The 21,752-nt window shown below is 39.0% G+C and overlaps 1 protein-coding gene across 1 annotated transcript in view; it reads right to left on the bottom strand.

Moving 5' to 3' along the window:
* Positions 1-17,124, bottom strand: part of kcna4 (potassium voltage-gated channel, shaker-related subfamily, member 4) — a 60,372-nt gene extending 43,248 nt beyond the window's left edge. Inside the window, exon 1 of the mRNA XM_072380041.1 lies at positions 13,394-17,124. Coding sequence (XP_072236142.1) covers positions 14,509-16,545 — 2,037 coding nt within the window. The 5' untranslated portion in view covers positions 16,546-17,124 and the 3' untranslated portion in view covers positions 13,394-14,508. The remainder of the gene's footprint in view (positions 1-13,393) is intronic.
* Between the last annotated feature and the right edge of the window lie 4,628 nt (positions 17,125-21,752).

The following is a 21,752-nucleotide window of genomic DNA, read 5'->3' as shown; positions in this document are numbered from 1 at the left end:
ATTACTGTTGATTTAAGTTAATTTTCTTTCAATCTAGTCCCATTTCTGTAAAGGTGGAAGGTCTGCAAATTTAATCATCCAGAAATATTAAGAAAGGTTCCTCCCCACCGCTGCTCGTCAGATGTTCATTGTAAGTGAAAGTGTCATACCATGTTCAGATCAGTGTAATATAATGTTGACATTGACAGTACATCAGTGTGACGCACTGCCTGACCCCACCATCTCCATGTCATCAGTTTTAGTTTGTCCTACGCAAGTCCTTGGTGTACAAGAAAACGAGAATTTGTCGTTGTCTAAACTAATTAGAAGTAATAGTGTTTTAATGGCATACAGAATGCATTTAATTGCAGTAATCCAAAGAGATATTATGGGCTGGTTCATTCTGAAATACAAACAGACAGTAAGTTTTTTAAGTGTGATGATTTTGCAGAAAAAATCATTATTGATGTGACTCAAATGGTTTCAATGTGTAAACATATTTAAAGAAGGGACAAGACTCAACTTGAGATATGTGTGTACACATTTTCATATCTAAACACACTTTATCATTTACACTGCACATTTCAGGGTCAAAACTGACAGGCACATGATGAGCAAGACAGTAGGCCTTGTGTGGGAAACAATGTTTATGAGTTTGGTTACATATATTTTGTCTATACTCAGTCAGCCATTTCTGTGTATATAGTTATGATTTCTTCCAGTTTATGAACATGAACAAGAGATAGTGAAGATAATTTGGAAAATTACATTTAAAAAAAAAACTTGTTTACACAATGATCACCCGTCCTTGTGATGCTGCCCATTTTTCTCTGCACCTGCAGTGACCAACATCACACTCACAGGAGCTGCAGTGTTTTCTTATGACTTTATCTATAGTATTTATAGCATTCAGCTTGCACTACAGCACCTTATTTTTTTAGATTCTGTATAGATATCTATATTGTCTATACTTAACACTCTCCACCAACTACACCAAGTCAAAGTCTTTGTAGGTGCAAACCTATTTGGCAATAAACTTGATTCTGATTCTTTGTAAATCTCCAACCTTGTTTTTAAACCCCTTGGCAGGATCCACTCATATGCATTTCAGGCTTCAGTGGTCTTACTTCTCATTTACTTTCAATAAGGTCACATCTTGCATATCCCAATGGGTCTGTTACTTTTCTTTGCTAAGTTTATTCTTAGTGGAAAACTGGGAAAAATTCAACTTTTCAAGCAGCATTGTGGCGATCACAGACTAATGCCATAAGTTGGAATAAGTTGCAAAATCATGCTAATTTGTGGGAACTGATATACTTACAGTTATCTTTATTGTCTTTCTAAACATGTATTCAAAACATAATTTCTGACCAAAGTCCTAAATGTAAAGCAAAATCTTAATAGTTGACAAGAGATGACTCCTGGAGTGTGGCATGACTATTCTGTTCACACTTCGTTGGTTTTGTAAATGCATTCTGATGTGTGTATGTTTCTTCAGTCTAACAGTTTACAATCAGCATCTGTGGCCTCTCAGAGGTGTACAGGCCCAGCAGGGCGCTTGTCCTCTGCTCACCAGCTCATCTTCACAGGGAGCAGGAGAGAAAACTTTTTATGGTTGAGCAGCTGCTCCCTTTAATCAAATCTCAAGCCTGTTCATAAAAAGCAGCAGCAGCGTGGAGTTTTAGGTTGCACTCTGGAAAATGAGGGGGAAAAAGCCTCAACTTGATATGACAAATCTTTGAAATGCTTACCTTCCTCAATGCCATAACAAATCTGTAATCCTCTGTTGCCCCAGATTGTGTGACAGCAGACTTAATCAACATTTTGACCACTCATACTTCTGAGCATACTGCAGGTAAACTGACTTAGCAGTGAGGTTTTATCACATTATCAATATCGATTTATTAATCTATGTTTTAACAAACACCATCATTTCAAAGCCTATAAAAAACAAATCAGATTTTCTATTTTAAACATGTAACATGAAACAGTTGATCTTATTTTAACAACTGTAAGCCAGTAATATAAGTAGCTGATTTTTCTATCGATGAAGAAACCCAACACGAAGGCATATGTGTAATTAGCAATACAATCTACACGACTAGAATGAAGTAACACAATAATGCCTGATATAATGTCAGATTAATGCAGCCAATTGGAAAGCGGGGATACAGTGAATGGTGCAAAGAATCAGGTTGCTATCCATCAATGGAAGGACAATATGTTGCTGCTGCATGGAAACCACAAGCTGGTTTAAACTTACACTGAGGCATAATCCCAGGCGTGCTTTATTAACTGCTCATGTCAGATGGGGCTGTAAACATTGTGTTTATGTGGAAAATGGGAGGCGGCAAACAAGCTTATATCAACATGTTTTGTGTCGATTTTAAAGGATTGGAAGCGGTTTATAGAAACAGCAGAGTTTTTTTTAAATAAGAAGTAAAACTGTGACAAACAATATTTCTAAATATACTGATGATGTTAAAGGTTATATCTGTGTGAAAATATTTCACTCCAGAGTCAGCTCCAAACGTCCAGTGCTGGCTTCGATCTAACAGAAAGAGAGTTTGCAAACAATTTCTGACTTCATTAAACTCGCATACTGATTACGTGAATGATCCGCTGTCTCTGCTTTCAGGATAGAAATGGTTATTACTAGCTGGCATGGACAAATTATAACTGTACAACTGAAGACTACCCAGTGTTCTCATATATGTCCAGGGAGAATAGCTTAGGTTGTTCATACATCTTTTTCAACGTTTAGTTTCCACTTAAAGATTTCTACTCCGCTGGGATAGGCTCCAGCCCACCCGCTACCCGATTAACGGATTGACGGTATAGAAAATGGATGGATGGATGGATTTCTACTCCTTCTGCTCTGTTTATTACAGCGAGTGTGACCATGACCTTTTCCACCACCTACTGATAGTTTATTTGCTCCAAAGCAGTATTCACTGTTTTGAGTTTGCTTGACTTTTATTTAGAAAGATGGCTACTGTTAAGCACATATTAGCCAAGAGAAATTAAGATGTTAACCAGCTAGTTCTTAAATGAAGAGGAAATCTTTCATGAACTGATTGATACGTGGCTCAAATACAGTGTACAGTGATTGGCAGATTTTCTGTCAAATTTCAAATGTTTGAAGCGATACGTCCACAGACAATGGCAAACATCAGCAGGACACACAGACAATCTGAGAAAACAGAGGATTACAGATTAATTATGGCAGACGGCGTGTGTTGAAGTTGCTCACTGAAAGGACAACTGTCGCTGGCAAAGTTTATCAGCTGTAGCTGTCCTGCTAATTAAGCTAATTAACTGTCATATTTTTTCCAATGTTCCCTGCCCAATGGAGTGAACATTTCTGGGGTATTATGGACTTGATGATTGCATACACAGTAATGAGCTGAAAGCTTGAGGCTAAAGCTAATATACCCCAAGCAAAAAGTCAGAAACTTCCCCAGCTGATGAGTTACATAGTTGAAATAAAGAGACGACTTTGCTCTGTTGCTGTGTGGTGTTTTTAAGAGATCTATTACTTCTATACTGCTTTCATAAACCTGTTGGGTTTCTCTTTGTTTTCACGTAGTTTGTTCAGCTTTTAAGACGGCTAATTATACAACTCCAAATCCCATAAAGTTGGGACACAGCTTAAAATTAATTAAAAACAAAATGTAGTTATTTTCAAATTCCAAAAATCTATATGTTGTTCAGAACAGAATATAGATTACATCAAATGTTGACAGTGAGACTCTTTATTATTCAGTTAAAACATTAGCTCATCTTGAATTTGATGGCAACAACACATGTCAAAAACGTTGGGACAGGGCCATGCACTCATTTGGGAGAGAAATGTCCCATTCTTGTCAGATTGTCAGAATTTAGCTGCTCAACAGTCCTGAGTCTTCATCGTCATGTTTTGCATTTGCATGTGTCAAATTATTTAATTTGGTCCGAGGTCTGAACTGCAGGCAGGTCAGAGCAGCAACGAACTCTTCTACTACATAGTAGTGCTGTTATAACAGATGCAGCATGTGGTTTATGTGGTTTAGCACATCATGCTTAAATATTCAAGGTCTACCCTTTTGAGCTGAGTTCTGATAATAAACTATTAGAATTTTAGTTCATTTGACCACGGAATACTGGTCATGTTCTCATATGGATTCTTCTTTGCATGGTAGAGCTTTGACCTGCATTTGTGGATGGCACGGTGAACTGTGTTCACAGACAATGATTTCTGGAAGTGTTCATGAGTCCATGTAGTGATTTCCATGACAGAATCATGTCTGGTTTTAATGGGAAGCTGCCTGAAGATCGCAAGCATCCAATACTGATTTTTTTGGCAGTGTCCCTTGTGCACAAAGATGTTTCCGGATACTCTGAATGTACAGTAGATGATGGAATATTCAGAGTCTTCCTAAGTTTACATTGAGGAACATTATTCTGAAATCTCTCTATAAATCTCTCCATAATAAGTATTTTGCAGACTGTTGAACTTCTGCCCATCTTTACTTCTGAGAGACAATGTCTCTCTAAGGTGCCCTTTTTTATACTCAATCATGTTGCTGGCCTTATGCCAATTAACTTAATTAGTTGTGACATGGTCCTCCAGCTGTTTCTTTTTAGTATTGTTTACTTTTCCATCCTTTTGTTGCCCTCTCCCAACTTTTTTGAGACTCGTTGCTGCCATGAAATTCAAGATGAGCAAACATTTTTCTCTCATTTTTAAGCTATGATGTTTTCTATGTTCTATTGTAAATAAAATACTGGTCAATTTGTAAATCTTTGAAGTGCCTTGAGATGACGTTTCTTTTGATTTGGCGCCATACAAATAAAACTGAGCTGAATTACATTCTGTTAAATTGCATCTCAGTGTTTCTGGAATTGGGGTGGTACTCTATTTTCATGTAACTGTAACCACACATAGTACTGATATGGCACTAGTTTGTACTTTCTAATACATTTATACCAATAAAGAGTTAGTTTTTTTGCCACGATTGGCATGATTGGATATCTTTTGGTTCGGTGGTCAGTGACTAGACCCAACAGAACCAGTGGCTTTTTCTCTCCTCACTACCATTGTCCAGTGTCTTGGCTTTCTCTGACCAGAGGGTTTGGACTGAAGCTCAACAGAAACTACCTTCTTAAGCTGAAACTGATGATTCAGAACTCAGTTGTTTTGTTTATTTGTTTTCTTTTTATTACATAGTCAGCTTATTTAAAAAAAAAATACAACAATTAACATGAATACTCCTACAATGACAACAGCTGGGATTGTCTGCTGTGTATATTGGCAGTACAGCCAGCAGACAGGCCTGATTAATGTACTGGCAAGATAGATTAATGGAAAGACAGTCCAACCTCATAAAATTCCTCTTTTTTGTTTTGTGTTTGTTTTTCTTGTTTCCCTGGTTACTCGCAAGGAAAAGATTTTATCAGTGAGGCATGATGGCTCATATGTGACTAGTTACAATCATTACTTAAAACAGCACATTTAAGATTCTTTCCTCAAAAATCAAGGAGTATTATGTTGTTCCAGGCTTCATAATTTTGCCTGATTAATGACTTTTCCACAAAATCATTAAATTTATTAAATAGTCCATCTGGACCAGTGGGTAAAATGTGAGAAGAACATTCCAGGCCAATTTAGTAACAGTTAACTGTGTTTTGCAGACAGTAATGTACATGCTTTGTTAATTTATTTCATTGTGACTGTTGGGCACGTTTACATCTTGAGAACAATATTTTATATTTTCATCAAAGACGAAAAGACCAGATGCGGTTTCATTGTAGTTTTAAATCTTTATCCTTTACTGATTGGTCAGTGAGAAGTTTTGTAAAGACATTGATTCAATGTGCTATGAAATCTGTTTTGATCTGTTTTGTTGATATTTTTTTACTTTTTTGTCAAAAAAACAAATGATTGAAGTTATTGGTTTTGTCATTTTTGCATGATTGCAATCCTTTTACTGTTAGTCCAAATTATTGTATTAATTTTTAATGACATTCTTAAGTAAATTACTTTTATTCAATGAGGAATTTCCTCTAAAATGGTATCAGAAAAATATACAAACTACAGCGAAATGTCATCACGCTGAATTACAGTCACTGTGTTCAGCTTGCTGCAGCACGATGAAGTTTTAACTTGAACAGGCAGAAATGCATGCTGGTTGGAAATATCATCAAATGTCACCGGCAACTGCAAAATTTCACACTTCCTCAGATTTACTATGAAGGATTTTACCCCTGCTTTAGGTGGTTGCTGCCTCTTTGAAAACGAGTTCTGCATGTAAAGGAAGATGCAAATCAGATTAGATACGGTGAATATGTTAGTCACGTGACTAATGATGACATCGACAGAGTAAACATGACCAAAAATCCCAAAAATCAAAAAATAATCACACCAGTTGAGAAGTATTCCTTTCTCTGGATTTCGGTCAATGGTGGCCAAGTCCACCAGTTTTGTTTGTGTTGTCTTTCTCAACGTTTCCATTTTGAAAGAATTATGCTGATTATTATTATTGCCTAATTTTTTTTACTAAATTAAGTTTGATGCATATTTTCTGTGAACTGATATCTTAAAGGTTGGTTCCACATCTGGATAAAACACCTGTTGCCAAGCATGAGGTTTGATGTATTTTTATTCTCAGAACAAAGGAAATCTCCTTCTGGTACCTCATTTTCTGTACATATGAACACCAAGAACTTTTCTTTTCTTTCAAGCAGTAAAGTTATGAAACATCCATCCATTTTCTATACCTGCTTATCCAATTTAGGTTCGCGGGGGGGCCTATCCCAGCTGTCATTGGGCGAGAAGCAGGGTACACCCTGGACAGGTTAGTTACAAAACAGTTTAGTTCAGTAGTTACTGTACAGTCCTTATAAAAGAAACATTGTTCTTGTTCTACTTTTGGATTTCTTTCCTTGTCACCCTCCTTCTAGTATCACTTAAAATTTTCAAGTTTGTGGCTGTGGATACAATGAACAGATGTTCTGATCTGAACGTCTAAGCTCACTCATGTTAGCAAAATGTGCCTGACCTGACTGTTGTTTTTTTATACTTATCAAGCAAGCTGCAGTCAGCCAGAGTCCCACGCAAACTCACCTAATAAACATTACTCTGAATGATAAAAGCTTTACTTAAACTTGTTTTCCTGGCTATTGACTGGTCACGTCAGCAAAGAACATGACCAACAAATGATAAATCACGGTTAATTCCAAGCTGCTACTTATTTTTCATAAAAATCAAAGTGTTGTTTGGCATTTCACTGACTGATGTTGTTTTTTTTCAATTTACAAAATGTCACACATTGAAAAGTGGGATTATCAGATTTGAAGTAGAAGTAAACCCACCTTGCAGCACCACATGGTCCTCAGGGGCCTTTTTAATGATGGCACAGATTGTCACATGACTATCCATTTTTAATATGATTTTAAGATGGCTTCTTAATCTTATTACAGTAACTGACCTCTAGTTAACTGTGTTTTTAGGACAGAAATCTCCTGCTTATTTCAGTACTTTAGAAAAACAACAGAACATTGTCTTCTTTATAATATACTTCACTCATTTGAACATTGAAAGATAATACATTTAAACGTTTACTTTGTATTGTATATTTATTTAAAGATGGGAAGGTAAAATCTAAATTCTGACTAATATATTGAATTATGATTTTGCAGTTTGTAATATAATTTATCCAACTGTGTTACACTTTATTTTCCCAAAAATGAGTTGGTGGTGCCCACTCGGTCACTGAGTTGGGCCATATACCGAGAGCTTACCATAGACCACAGCTGCATGTCATCTGGACTCCTAACCCCTGCTCCCTTTACTAACTGTCACTATCTAATAAAAATACACATGAGACTGCTGTACACCAAGGCCATCCCTCTCTCTTAAGTGACAAACACACCACAGCCAGCTGGTTTTTTCATGTGGGGAAAAAAAGGAACACAAAGGGTAAGGAGCTGTTGCAATAACTACTCTCATATTAAAGAGTCACACAGAAGGCTTATTAGGTCACTTCTTGCTGGTGTCCTATTACAGGTACCCTGTAGAGATTCTGACAGCTGTGGATGCCCTCATATTGTTTCCATTGGCCTCATGCATGATGACACACACAATCCCAGAAGCACGTGAGCAATGCACAACACAATCATGACAAAGGTTTCACACTATTTCACTGCTCTACAGGTGGTAGTGATGTAGCAAGAAAAGGAAGTATGCATCAGCAAAAGGCATTGAAGACAGAAAAACTGGAAAAAGAAGGAGGCAGTACATGTTAGACTTGAAGCAGACACAAGCAGTTTATGGTGATAAATACCATACAGCAAACTACTCAAAGTTTGATTGGTGGAGGTAATCTACAGCTTAGTTTCACCCACTTCCATTCAAAATTTACATTGAGAATAATACATCTATCCAAAGTGCTCAGTTGTAAGTAAGTACTTGTAAGTAAGTAACAACCTATAAGTAAGTAACATAATCATACCTGTCATTATTTCTGATTCCATTTTTTTTAATCACAGATTGACATCCATTTTATGTCTTGTAACTCTGCAAATTGACAAAATATGAATACATTGTGAAAAATCACAAGCAATTTGAATAGCTGTACCATCTAGATGCAAGCAGTTTGTTTTCAGCACTTAATGAAATGAAAGATAAAGGATCATTTAAAAGATATTTCAGAAAAGTGCCCATTCAGCTTTATGCTAAATTAGACGCTGTAAGTATTGGTACTATTCAACTCCTCTGATAAACGGACTAGTGTTTTCAGTACTGACCGCAGTCTGCTTTAAAGAGGTTGATAAAAATTTAGAAATACCTCTGGAGCATGCTGTACCGCCACGCAATACATCCTCCATAAAGCAGCATCCTTTGTTATGAAAGAATTCATTACAGGATTGTTGTATCAGGTTGCATTAGTTTTTCACTACAGGTAAATCTAAGTTTGTCTCATCTGTCCCCAAAGAGTCCCAACAACATGTTTGCTGCGTCTCACCCAGCGTAATCTGGGATGGACTCCTGCCCTTGGTGACCCTGAGCACGTATAAGCAGATGTAGAAGATGGATGGATGTCTTGGCTGCAGGTGGGAGTCATTTTCTGAACAGCTAAATGATCCATTTTTCTACAGGGTCAACCATGATTATGACCTATGGTTGTTGGCACAATTTGGCTCCCATTTTGCAGAGCAGGTTGCTCCAATCTGACAGAGTCACTAAAATGTGGACAGCAAGATGTGGGGAACTTGATTCAATGACAGTTAAAGCAGATGCCACAAATGAAACCTGAATACCAGTCTTATTACTCTCACTTGAGATTGGTTACCTGTGTTTTACTGGTTCATCAGTTTGTTTGTTTTTTTTTTACCTCATAGCTATGTGAAATATTACAGACTGAGCCTCTTTGAATCTGAACATTGAAAAAGCTCAGATAAACTGAGTCACTTGTTTTTATATACTTTGGTATTTTTTCTTTTCAATAAAATACATTGTGTATTTGCTGAACACAACAACTACATCAGCCAGGGTTATGCTGTAGTTTGTTTTAAGCTTGTGATGTTGAAGTGGAAAACTTATTTATCATGAAAACATAATGAAGCAAACATTCTCTGAGATGATGAAATTAAATCCTGATGAAGGGCATTTCCATTCCTGAGGCACACAAGTATTTATAGTCTTGAATATAGCCCTCCCCTACATCTGCTGTATAAGATGTTCTCTAAATTTCTCCTGTTCTGTTATTGAGCTCTACAGTACTCAGCAAAAGTCTTAAGCCACCCCTCATTTCTTTATATATTGCTTCCGATGAGCCAGACCTTCAAAAAGTGGTCTTGATCATCAGTTCCCCGGGATTTCTGAAGGTCTTTCAAAGTTCTTCTTTGGACATTGGATGGTTTTTCACTCATTTTCATTCCAGTCCTTGTTCCTGACTATTTTCAGAGGAATGTGTTTTTTTATGTTAAGTCTCTTAATATTGATTTATGAATCATTCAAATATAGAAAGACAACCAACTCAAGGGAGGCACATTGTTACTAGTAGCCTGTCACAGAGACACATAGTTTGTTCCAATTTCTTTAGTTGCATGTACAAAAATTATCAAACGCAGTTTGACTGACATAAAATTGCATTTTTGCACCAACAAAGTAATTTCCAAAGAGCTATTAGCTGAAATTTTGGCATGGTGTGCAGTGTGTCCTGAAATTGGACAAGTGGAGAACAAAATAATTCCTAAAAATGACAGCATCTGAAAGCGATGTTCTTAAGAAATAGGAAAGAAGTCCTGACACAGGACCTGAGAGATGCATCTGTATCTTCAATTGATCCATCTACTGTTCACTGAAGCCTCATCAGAAATTGTCTCCATGGAGGGCTTTTCTGTCAAGAAGCCATTTATAAGGAACAGAAAGCGGGAGAAAAGGCCGAGGTCTGCTAAATGTGACGAGAACTGAAGGGAAAATCAGTGGCAACAGGTCTTATGGAGGGATGAATCCTCCCCAGAGCCTGGACCTCATCATTATTGAAGCAGTGTGGGATCATCTTTACAGAAAATGGAGCAAAAGGCAGCCAACATCCAAAGAAGAACTTTATTAACTATTTCTGAATACTACTTATAGAAATGACAAGAAGGCTTGTCTAAGAGTGTTCAGGATGTGTTGAAGATTAAAGGTGCTCATAACAAATACTGACCTTCAAGCTTATTAGCAACACACAAGCACAGTTTTTGCCATTTATACTGTATATTTCCATTTATGCTTGTATGTTTCAATAAATCCCTGCCCCCATTTCCCATTTTTATGACATATAAACAAATTGGGAGTAGTTCAAGAATTTTGCACAGGACGGTAAATGTCTGTTGTAGTGCATTTACTCTTTGCATGTAGTACATGGAGTGACTTTCACTTTGCACAGAACTCTTTTTTTCTTCATTGTAGTAATATGGTATCAAGCAAATGATGTAAAGATTAGATACATTTTTAGCAACTAATGAGTTCTCACAGTTTCACTTTTAATTTTACTGTAGAATTACATATTATTAAGCATGTAAGTCTTCAACTAAGCAAAGCAAATGACGCCCACTTCTGTCTGGCTTTGGATGTATATGAAACAAATATGACCACTAGACTTTAGTCTCCATCCTAAAGCACTTTTATTCACAATGGTGAACTAGAGAAGAGAACACATTTGTTACTGAGCTGTCCTGAGCAATGATTCTACAGCTATATCAACACATGTTAAAGTGGTGACTTCAGTTTTATCAGCAGTATATCAGCTCCAGTCTAATGATCGGTCTGTTAATCAGTCACTTCATATGAAACATAAATAAAGACTAAGAGTTTTTCATAGAACCTGAAGTCATTTCTTAAACTTTTGTTTAGTGAAAAATTAAAACCTCATGTTATAATGATACAAAACTGAAGCAAACTTCAAAACTTCACACAGGAAAAGGCTCAAACCAGCAAAGAATTCCTTACAGATAAGTTGTCTCAGACTCTCATCTGATTAGCTGAACTGTTGTTTAACTTTCTGTTGATCAGCCCATCTCATTTGTACTTTTCTCCTCCTATCATTACATAACCTACCCTGACATTATGTGCTGCACAGCCAGTTACTCTCCACCTCTCCTCTATGTCCTTTGACAGACAAGGAATATCTTTGGAAAAATAACCATAAATAACCTTCACTTTGTCACATGGCCCAGCCATATGGTTTAAAGCTGCACTACAAAGAGTCAGCCCACACGTGACAGTAGAACGCTATGAACAGTCGGAGTCATTGAGCCTCTGTGGCCCAAGATGATACAGTAAACTCAGCAGCCACAAGCCCCAGTATATGCCTGACCCACACACTTTGCTTCAAAATGCTTTGGATTGTGCCCCTACCATAAGCCACATTATGTAAGTGCTAAGTGTGAGGTATCAGGAGGAGATGGCTCTGAGCCAGCATGGTGCTGTGTGTGTGTTTGGTTGTGGGTGCAGGTGTTAAAAATATCTTGTATGAATATTTTCTCAGAGGATACAAACGCACTGCAATAAATGTTATAAGCTGATGCTTTGATTGTGGGCTGAGAAGCACAGTTGAGTGAGTGATGGGTTGTAGGGTTCAACTCTATGAATAGAAATGTCTATTGTCTGTGACTTAAATTGTAAATTGAGTTAATGGTGCCATGTGAACATTTTACTACAGGTTATCAGTGTGCAAGACACTGCAGGTTACTGTGAGATGGCAGAAAAGATGGCGCGTTTAACGACAATTTCTGTTATGTTCTGTTAGCACATTAGGTTTATTCTTATTGAAAAAAAAAACAGATTCTGGGATTATGTAAACGTTGTCCATTCCAACATAAGATGTCTCTCACTTTACTGAGAAGATAATTCACAGATCAATAGCCACTGAAGGCTAAAAGTTTCCACTTTGTGAAAGAGGCATATATTTGACCGTGACTGCCTTTCAAACTAGTTGATGTCTCAGAGTCCTGCTCCTGCGTGCACATTTTTAACTGAGATTCCTCCTTGAGCAGATGGTTGTTAAAACATCTTTCTAATGCTAAACCCCACACATGCACGTATCAATCTGCGCAAACTCAAACACCCAAGTAAATGAATAAAAACCAAAGGACCATTTTCATTAGAACTAATTTTTTTGCCATAGTTTAATTTAGTAGACAAAAAAAGGTTTTACTAAATCTTGTTAGATCATAAAAGTTATACTTTTGGCTGATAAATATGGTGAATATTATCATCTGGATCCTCATCTCACAATATCCTGATGCTGTGCAGGGTGAAAACACTATCAAAGAGACACTATCAAATAATAGAGACTAAATTCATGTTAAATAAATTAGCTGGTGAGGTGAGAGCTGTCCGGCAGAGCAGGGGGGAAACTTTAGACCAGATCAGCTTTACATTCAGTCACATTACATTATAGTTACTATAAAAATGAATAACAGTCTTCAACAACTGGCATCGATATGTATTAGATATCTGCAAAATCATGTTGTAAATCTTTTAAAACATTTGGCACAAGTTCTCGGGAGGCTGACCTGGTCTGACCTTGGATGAGATAACTGCAGCTGTGAATTAAAGCGTTTGCAATATTGTGGAATATTAGATCTGAATGTTGCTTAAACGTAGTACAGGAGAAACATTAACTGATGATGGCTGGAATGTGCGTCATCGTCGCCCAACATTCATATCGTGTTTTACGCACGGTTACGCAAGGCTATTCATGCGTCATTCTTTGGTCTAGGGAACGACGAAGCGGGTCAGTTGTTGTTGTATGTAATATATATCTAAATGCGGTGTGTCGTAAATGCTTCCATGTTCATTGTGTGTGTACTCTCATAGCAGTGGGGTTGTTTTAATCACCACTTTATAAAAATCAATGGCACTCACGTAAAGGCTACGTACCTTGGAAGACATCCACATCATGATGATCCTCTGAGCTTCGAGATAATCTTAGTCCTCTTGAGAAAAATAATATGTATATATATATTTTTGTGCACTTAGTCCAGCGGACAAGAGGAAAAATTGCTCGTAAACTCTCCTCCAAGGAGTTTCCACGACAGAGTCATTTAAATTTTCCATCTTCGTCCGTGTGTAAAGGGATATTGTCATTTTGAGGTGGTTTAAATGAAACTGGGAAAAATGTTGTTGTCAAGGCTCAAAGAATGTCCACACAAAACCTGGGACGAGTCATTTCACCAGCCATTTTAAACTCTGATGAGATTCGTGTGCTTAGGTGGGCAAACAACACCTTTTTTTCATGTTTTTTGGCCTCTTGTGGAAAAGCTAGTTTTATGTAGATGTCATTGTGGCCCTGGGTTCTTTGAAGCCTGCTGAATGCTGATTTTTTTGTTTGTTTTTTTGTTGAAGTTAAATATTGGAACAGTAACAAGTCTTTTATCTGTTCTGTTTTTCATGTGTCAGGATCAAATTTTTACTGGCAGCGTATCAAAGAGGTTATTAATATGCTTAGTTTGCTCTTCTGTAGGAAGTTACGCAAACATTCTTCATCATAAGTGAGCAGTGGATGTCTAAATTATTGCCATTTGCATGGCCTACAGTTTCTGTCTCTAAATATAAATCTGCCATATCCAGCGCAAATTTTACATTAGTGCAAACAAATTTTAACTTTATTGCATAACAGCAAAACAAGCATCCACACCCTTCTGATGCGATAGATAAAACTCATAAAGTGCGAATGCATAGCCTGTCTTTCATAGAATTTAGAGTCCATGTAAGATTTGGAAGCCCGCACAGGTTAAATGGATAAATTAATCAATCTATTAGGCAAATACAGTCACGATTGCTCCCTAAAGGTTCGTCAGTGTAAAGAGGATCCTTAAGAATTAAACATCTTAACCTGCCAATTGGTGCCCTGTGAGTGTGACTACGTGTGTGCGTTTGGGTCGAGGGCTCTGAAGCGTGTGTAAAACCGGTGTTGGGGGAAGTCATCTGCTATTGGACAGAAAGCGTCTTTATGGGGAGTTTTTCTATCTTAAAAAAAAATAAATGACTTGTAATCACACGTCAGTCTGAATGGATTTTGAGTTAGTACTGTTTTTTCTGCTTATGTCTGTGCCATTTCCTTTACTGGGGCTCTTGTCCAGCCCGCAAAGCGACTCCGTCACCCCTTCCTCCATCTCCATATACTCCGCTTTGTCACCAAGCGAGGAACCAGAGGGTGAGCCTTTGAATTTCCTTAGAAAGTCGGGGAAATAAGGGCAGCCCGGGGGCATGCTTTCCACCACGGGCGACTGGTCCTCGTTATCGGTCTCCCTGTGGTAAAAGTAGTTGAAGTTGGACACTATGACAGGCACCGGGAGCGCGATGGTTAACACGCCTGCGATCGCGCAAAGGGAGCCCACTATCTTCCCACCGACAGTGATGGGCTTCATGTCACCGTAGCCCACCGTGGTCATGGTCACCACGGCCCACCAGAAAGCATCAGGGATGCTCGTGAACTGAGAGGTGGGCTCGTCCGCCTCGGCGAAGTACACCGCGCTGGAGAACAGGATGACACCAATGACCAGGAAGAAAATGAGGAGGGCCAGCTCCCTCATACTGGCGCGCAGGGTATGACCCAGGATCTGCAGCCCCTTGGAGTGCCTCGACAGTTTGAAGATGCGAAACACCCTGACAAGACGGATTATTCTCAGTATGGCAAAGCTCATCGCTTGCTGCCCGTTGCCCTGGTGCTGCGCCAGGTCCGTGCCAAGAGTTATGAAATAAGGCAAAATGGAAACAATGTCTATAGAGTTCATAATGTTTTTAAAGAAAGCGGGCTTGCTCGGACTGGCAAAAAAGCGAACTATAATCTCAAAAGAGAACCAGATGATGCATACAGTTTCCACAATGAAAAACGGGTCGTTGAAAGGAGTAAATCCATGGTCGGCTTGAGAGGAGTTGTGTTGTAGCTGATTCTCTTTTTCATCCCTGAACTCCGGCAGCGTCTCCAAGCAGAAAATGACAATAGAAATTACTATGACCAGGACGGACACGACTGCTATCCCCCTGGCAGGGCTCGAGCTCTCCGGATACTCAAAAAGCAGCCAGATTTGACGCTTGAACTCGTCCTCTGGCAGAGGTTTTTCCTCCTCTTTGACAAAACCCTCATCCTCTCGAAATTTGAGTATCGCCTCCTCCCCGAGTTCATAAAACTTAACTTCTTCGGAGAAGATGTCAAACGGAACGTTGACTGGTCTTTTTAATCGTCCCCCTGATTGATAATAGTAAAGAATGGCGTCAAAACTTGGTCGGTTCCTGTCGAAGAAATATTCATTCCTCAGCGGGTCGAAGTACCTGATTCGCTTGTCGGGGTCTCCCAGGAGAGTGTCCGGGAACTGAGTGAGAGTCTTGAGCTGAGTTTCAAACTTCAGACCCGACACGTTGATGACAACTCTCTCGCAGCAGCCGCACTCGTTGTAAATGTTTTCGTATCCGGACTGAGGGCGCCTGTCGGTGATCGAGACCGTCTCCAACTCATCATCCATGCTGCACAGAAAACTCGACCTTTTGCTTCCCCGGCCCCCCTCCTCCTCCTCCTCTTCCTCCGCTCCTTCAGCCTCTTCCTCTTCTATCATGATGTCCTCCTCGGATCCGAGCAGCGCCAGCTCCGAGTGGCGCAAGTCCCCGCCAAGAGTCGTCCGGTTGCGTCTCCACCGTCCGACGCCGCGCTGCTTTTTCCGCTCTCTGAGAACTCTCTGCTGCTGCTCGGGCTCCTGCTGGTGCTGTGGCGGCTGAGAGGAGGAGGAGGAGGAGGGGCGCGAGGCGGTACCGCTGCTGATGTTGGCGTTCGTGGAGGAGGCGGTGCGAGACTGATGCTGGCGGTTGTTAAGGAGATGAGCGCCCGAGGAGGTGGTGGAGGTGGACCCCCCTACGCCGCCGCCTCCTCCCTCTACAGCAGTTCCACCTTCGGCCGCGGCCGCTGCAGCCGCTGCTTTCGACTGGGCAGCCTGTCTCTCCCTCTCGCGCTCCCTCTCCCGTGCGCGAGCTTGGGCATAACCGTAAGGCAGGTGACTATTGCACCCGCCGTCCGCACCCACCATGGCAAACTCCATTTTAAGTCAGTCGGCGGTTCGGTCCGTTGAGGCTACAGTAAGCGCCTCAGGGCGACGTGGATGCAGACCAGAGGATAAAAGTTGCAGCTCAGAGCGCGCGGAGAGAGAAAATGAGGCATCAACCCTTTCGACCAATCAGTTGTTAGAAAGTCAAAATAACAAACACACCTCAGTTAGGTCCATGTTGAGTGTAATCCATGTAGCTTCTTACATGATAGGAGATATTGATTAGCTATCTTCTTACGGTGGCACAACCCCCCAGTATTTTATGACATCATTACCATAGCCAAAAAATACAAGGGCCGATGGAATAGCCTGTTACGCAGACGCTCTGTCAAACTTGCAGCGCTCCTTATAAGCTCAGCATCATAAATCACCGAGTCAACAAGCTACACCAGAACAGTCTCTCCTCGGTTTCTCTTGTGCCCATCAGGTGGTTAATTTCTCAACGACCGAGGCTTGCGCCCAAATGCGTCTTTAGATCCTCCTTGGTCACGCATGGTTGCCATTTTATGATGAGATTTTAAAAAAGAACATTTAAAAGGGATCTTCGTTGTTGAATGATGGAGCTCCGCTGAATCTGAATGACTTTATTCCTCTGCCGCTCCCAGGAGCTACGAGAAAAAGATAAGACAAGAGACAACAGCAATTGGTTTAGGCAAGAAAGAGATGTTTACATGAATCTCTGTTGTTTTGGCGAATGAATTGTCCAGGATACTACGTACATTACTCAACTTCAGCGTTTCATTATTTTTATTATTATGATATATTTTTTCAAGATAAACCCTCGGAAACGAATCCCTAGGATACGTCTGTGTTTAGAATAAACCAAACGCAAGAAGAATTCTCATTAAAGTAGCTCCCTTACATTCTGACATCCACACTTACATGTTAGAAAGGGGGCAAATGCAATTGTCTCAGCCCCCTAAAAACAAATCTGTTGGAGGATGAGGAGGAGGTATGCTAGGTGAGAATGCAGCTCCTCGTTTTTGCTGAAATTCCCGTTTTGATTTTTTTTTTTTTTGGGGGGGGGGGGGGTAACATCACCAATCCCTCGTCGTAACCAACCAGCGACCATATCCACATCCAGTAGATACATCCATGCTCTGACGCACTCTGAGGAGGACACTTTTTTGGCTGCGTTTCGACGTCTTGTCTTAATTCAACAGGATCTGTTGGCACTTCAGCCCTCGTTTCTGCTGCAACGCTCCTTGTATTTACAGGCAACAATACTCTTTTTTTTTTTTTTTTTAAAAAGGAAAGAAAGAAAAAGATTCAGGTGTACAAGCCTCCAGTTGGCATCAATGACCGCTCCTCACGATCATGGCGAAAATATTCGAGGGTGGGTAAAAGTTTAGCTTGGCACAGGCGAGGGGAAATGGCCCCATGGTTAAGTCTGAGCATCACACATCTGTCTGTCTGTCGCTGTAGCCCTATACCCCTGTATCCCTCCCATTGTGCGTGTGATGATGGAGAGTCTGTGAGAAAGTCGTCCGTGTACCGCAGCACATGCAGACGGTGCTCGGTCCTCCCCCAGTGGATGCAGAAGGTCACTGCGCACCGTGCTGCAGTCTCACAGTCTCATCTGTCTTTGACCATCACTTCATGCTGGCAACTTGTGCCCTTTCCCTCAAAAGTAATGCTTTACATTCTAGTCATTCCCCAAATAATGCATGTAGGACGTAGGTGTTGCAGTCATTCTTTTAAATTAAAATCCGTCTCATCCTCCCAGTTTTTATAATTTTTCCCATATTACTGGGCTAATATGTATTTATTTATTTATTTATATATTTTACCTGATTCAGCACAGGTCTACAAGGTTAGACTTTACTTTCGAAGTGAATTTAAAAAGAACTTGTGTTCTCAGGGAATTGTTGGGTTTCTCTGTTCCTTTAATAAAATGCAATGAATTCAAAGTATACTTGTATACTGCAATGGAAAGTCGTATAATAAATTATATCCACGAGAGGTCCAAAGTAAATGTTAGCTCTGTGTTTGAAATATTTAGAAGTAAAATCTTAGCATACATTTGCATTTCCCATGTGAACACTAAACACCATTAACGCCTACTGTTTCTGCCTCCTCATGATGTATAATAAAGAGAGCTCTGAAAGGGCAATAACACCTGTTTATGATATGAAATCACTCATCTGTTCATTAATCTGTTACGAGTACCATACAGTTCAATATTATTCTTTGCTACAGTGAAAACTTGCTTCTTGTGAGTATAAGATATTACAGCATTAATCATGTAAAAACATAGACGAAGACATGAATCCAATCCACCAGTGATACCAAACAAGTGTTTCTGATACACATGTTTGTTGTAAAGTTTCATGTGTTAAAAAGGAGTTTTATTAAGAGGAACTTTCAAATTAAAGACTTAATAACATCTCAGTGTTGTTGCAGATTACCAAACATTTAGAGCATAATAAAGACATTGTCTTTATTTTAATAAAAGAGGTGTCCTGGGCACCAACAACTTAAAAACTGGCATTCTTAAAATTATTTACTGATCTTTAGTCTTTAAATATAAGAAGGAATTTTGCATTTGTTCAAGGATTGTTTATTTCACATATGATTGGAAAAACAGTGAAACAGACTTATGTTACAATGATCACATAGAAAAGACTAAAGAAGAGGATTGTGTGTCACTCTAGGTCCAAATTTCAAATGTAAAATCATTAATTGTATCTTTAAAACACTTAGGAGAAGGAAGGAGACCAAATGAAAAACTGGAAATCCAAAATCTTGTTAAGAAAGTTGATGTTTTGATCTTGAACTTTTAAAGTTTTTAAGTTTTTATCCTCAAACACAAAAGAGAAAAAGACCTGCCCAAGACTGCGTATCTCCTCCAAGTCTCACTAAAACAATCCCACATCTAGAGCAATACGAAGAGTTCTACAGACTGCTTATAACTTGATAGTTAACCTGCTAACAAATAAAACCTGACTAACTACATAACCTCCTTGTTGGAGGTAATCAACATTCAGAAGTTTATGGTATGAGGGCGTCACTTCATAACCAAGTATTTTGAGGTTTGATATTGGTGTGTCTGTGATTAAAACAGGAAGCCACTCTTTTTCATCTAATGTTGTGTGCTTTTTGTCCTCTGTGCTCTGTATTGTGATGACAACAATAAGATGCTGGGTTGTATTGATAACGCAGCACCTCTCTTCAGTTCACACTGATGTATTTTGCTTTGACTGCACGACATGCTAAAGAAGTTTCAAAGCCTTGGAGGTTTATAAAACAGATAGTGGGAAATGAAAGTGTGAAACATTCGTAAATCTTTACCTGAGGTGGAACAAGAAGCCTTGAAGTGGACACTTGCACACTCTACTGAGGCTCCTGGTAAATCCCAACAGCAAAAAAAACAATACACGTTTCCTTGGAAAAATGTCAACCTGTGAGTATCAGTACACTTACTTCACATTGATGCAAATTTTATAGTTTAAAGGAGTACACAATAGCATAAAGGGTGTATTTAGAGGCCATCTTATCACACTAAGCTAACTTTCAAAACAAAGAAAATAGATTTTAAAATCATTCACAGAAACATTTTAACTAACTTTATTTGTTTGAGAGATACAGTTACCAGTTTTGAGATTGAAACATGACCTCCTGATTAACAAATCTCTGCTATCATGTATTGATTAACCAAACAATGCACTACTATTGAAAAGCAATTAAGAGTTCCTTCCTTTTCTTGAGTTATTAGGATTTAGATCCACAAACAAGTATAAGTATGCAGCCACATTAGCCTTTATTCATGTAAGTGTGAAAGGTTTGAGGAAATAATGACACCTCAGAAAAAAAAAAAGATGTTCATTTTATACACAATGCACAAACAAAATGTCCATTATGTTGCACAAAGATCCATTGACATTCTCAGATAAATAGCTGAAGAAATGTATTCTGTTGCAAATTTATGCTTAATTTTACATCTGCATGTTTTAGCTTGAAAAGCAGATGAGCTTTTTTAACAGAAAAGGTACAGAGACAAAAAACTGATTCCTATTACTGGCCATTCACCCTATTGGCACCTCAGATTTATTTGGACCATTTTATGCCAAGGGAAGGTAAAGAGCCCATTCATCGAACCTTTAAAACCTCCGAACTTGAATTTGATTGCACAGATAATTAGTTTTTTTCTGCAGGTCCCCTACAGGCCTGATGGTGGGATGCACAACAATCAGCAGCTACAGCCAACACTTCAATCCATTTGAATTTGATTCAAGTATACATTTGAATCAAAAGCTCTAATTAGGACAGAACAGCCTGTTATTCCAGATACAATATTCCTCTAAGGAATCCCAATCATCCCCTGAGGTATTTTATAAATCTCTAGTTGTAATATTCCTGTAGGGATAATTTAGATTGCTTCTGCAGCCTGTTTCTAGAACGTATTATACAACCACTGAGCTTCTTTTTGATAAGAGGAAACATAATGTAAAATCCTATGCAGAGGCTTACAATATACATGTGAAATAATCAGTGCTGCTGACAGTGCAAATATCATTCACTGCCTCTTTAAAGAGTTTGTCTCCACAGTCATCTTAGTATTTCAAATACTCACCTAAAACATCTGATGAGCTCTTTTCAAGTCTGCAAAACATGTAGGCAACCTTCTGACTATTGCACATTGATCAAGCACCCTTAACCCTTGCATTTCATTGAGCATCCACCTCAGTCAGCACCAGGGGGAGTTGTGAGGTCAGGAAATAATAAGAGCTGATAAAGTGGGGTTGTGAGGTATCTCATTATACACAAGTTTAGATGCAACATGTTACAAATCCTACACATGAACAAAGGAAAATATAAGCTCTACAACTCCTATACTCACCCTGAAAGAATGAACAATTATTTACAATTCACCCATTTATTCAATAATACAGGAAGTGGTCTGTACACACAGAAGCTGCATTCAAAGGTGATGATGAATATTGTAGAGAATAGTTTCCTTTTTGTCATATCACAAACACAATGTTAAACTAGCAGATAGCATCCAAAATGTTTGCAATTGAACGTTAAACAACACATTTTTAAAAGAAATTTTCAAGACATGTCAATTTGACTGACGAAGCCAGGCTACGAAATAAAGGCTTTCAAGGACAGTGAAAGCATGTTTTTAAATCAGTTGGCAACTGTTGGAAAGTTGTAAACGAAGCAGAGAGACAAGCATGATTACAATTTCCTGAGATTGC

The sequence above is a fragment of the Leuresthes tenuis genome, unplaced genomic scaffold, assembly GCF_036924035.1.
Source record: "Leuresthes tenuis unplaced genomic scaffold, fLeuTen1.0.hap1 SCAF_2, whole genome shotgun sequence".
NCBI classification, from domain to species: Eukaryota; Metazoa; Chordata; class Actinopteri; order Atheriniformes; family Atherinopsidae; genus Leuresthes; species Leuresthes tenuis.
Note: the sequence above shows the minus strand (reverse complement) of the source record. Positions and strands in the feature narration are given on the sequence as shown.